General features: G+C 42.9%; 1 protein-coding gene across 1 annotated transcript in view; it reads left to right on the top strand.

Moving 5' to 3' along the window:
- Nucleotides 1-393: 393 nt before the first annotated feature.
- Nucleotides 394-716, top strand: part of SARC_05297 (CMGC/CLK protein kinase) — a 5,050-nt gene continuing 4,727 nt past the window's right edge. Inside the window, exon 1 of the mRNA XM_014300854.1 lies at nucleotides 394-575. Coding sequence (XP_014156329.1) covers nucleotides 484-575 — 92 coding nt within the window. The 5' untranslated portion in view covers nucleotides 394-483. The remainder of the gene's footprint in view (nucleotides 576-716) is intronic.

Genomic DNA, 716 nt, shown 5'->3' with positions numbered 1-716 from the left:
CATGTATTGCGGCTCGGCTAATGGGCTGGGTCGTTAGAGAAAGTGGGATGCGGGAATAGGAAAGTGGGATGCGGGAATAGGAAAGTGGGATGCGGGAATAGGTCAGGTGGGCCTATGTATTCATTCTCTACTAGATCTGTTGGGAACATCAAAGTCAAACTTGTGTGTGCTTTGTGTGAGGATATTTTAGCAATGCGAAAGTTGAAATAGCAATATAATAATACACATGGAGACTTTGCTACACACCGTTTACAAGTATACAGGTGGAAATAGCCGGCTGTAACGACGGCTGTAACGACGGCTGTAACGACGGCTGTAACGACGGCTGTAACGACGGCTGTAACACCTCTACGTTATTCAATTATAAATACCTTCGCCGAGCTCGAACCATAGCATAACAGCACCTATTTCAACCTTTCGATTCTTTTGAATAAATCAGTGCCAAAGTCAAGATCCCTCTTCGACTTCGCAGCACTTCATATAATGTTCAACTGGATTTTGAAAAAATTTACAAACTACAGTGAAAGACCTCAACGCGACTCACAGAACCACATGAGGATCCGCAGAAGAAGCAAGTAAGTATGAAGTCTAGTGCTCTGTGGCTCTTCGTGACACAAATGCAGACCAAATACTTTACACAGTGTTTCAAACGTTTATAATCCTATTGTGGTGAATGCACAGATAGGCCGGATAAAGAAACAACAAAGCTAGTATAT

Source organism: Sphaeroforma arctica, assembly GCF_001186125.1.
Source record: "Sphaeroforma arctica JP610 unplaced genomic scaffold supercont1.333, whole genome shotgun sequence".
NCBI classification, from domain to species: domain Eukaryota; class Ichthyosporea; order Ichthyophonida; genus Sphaeroforma; species Sphaeroforma arctica.
This window is presented reverse-complemented; position numbering and strand designations above follow the sequence as displayed.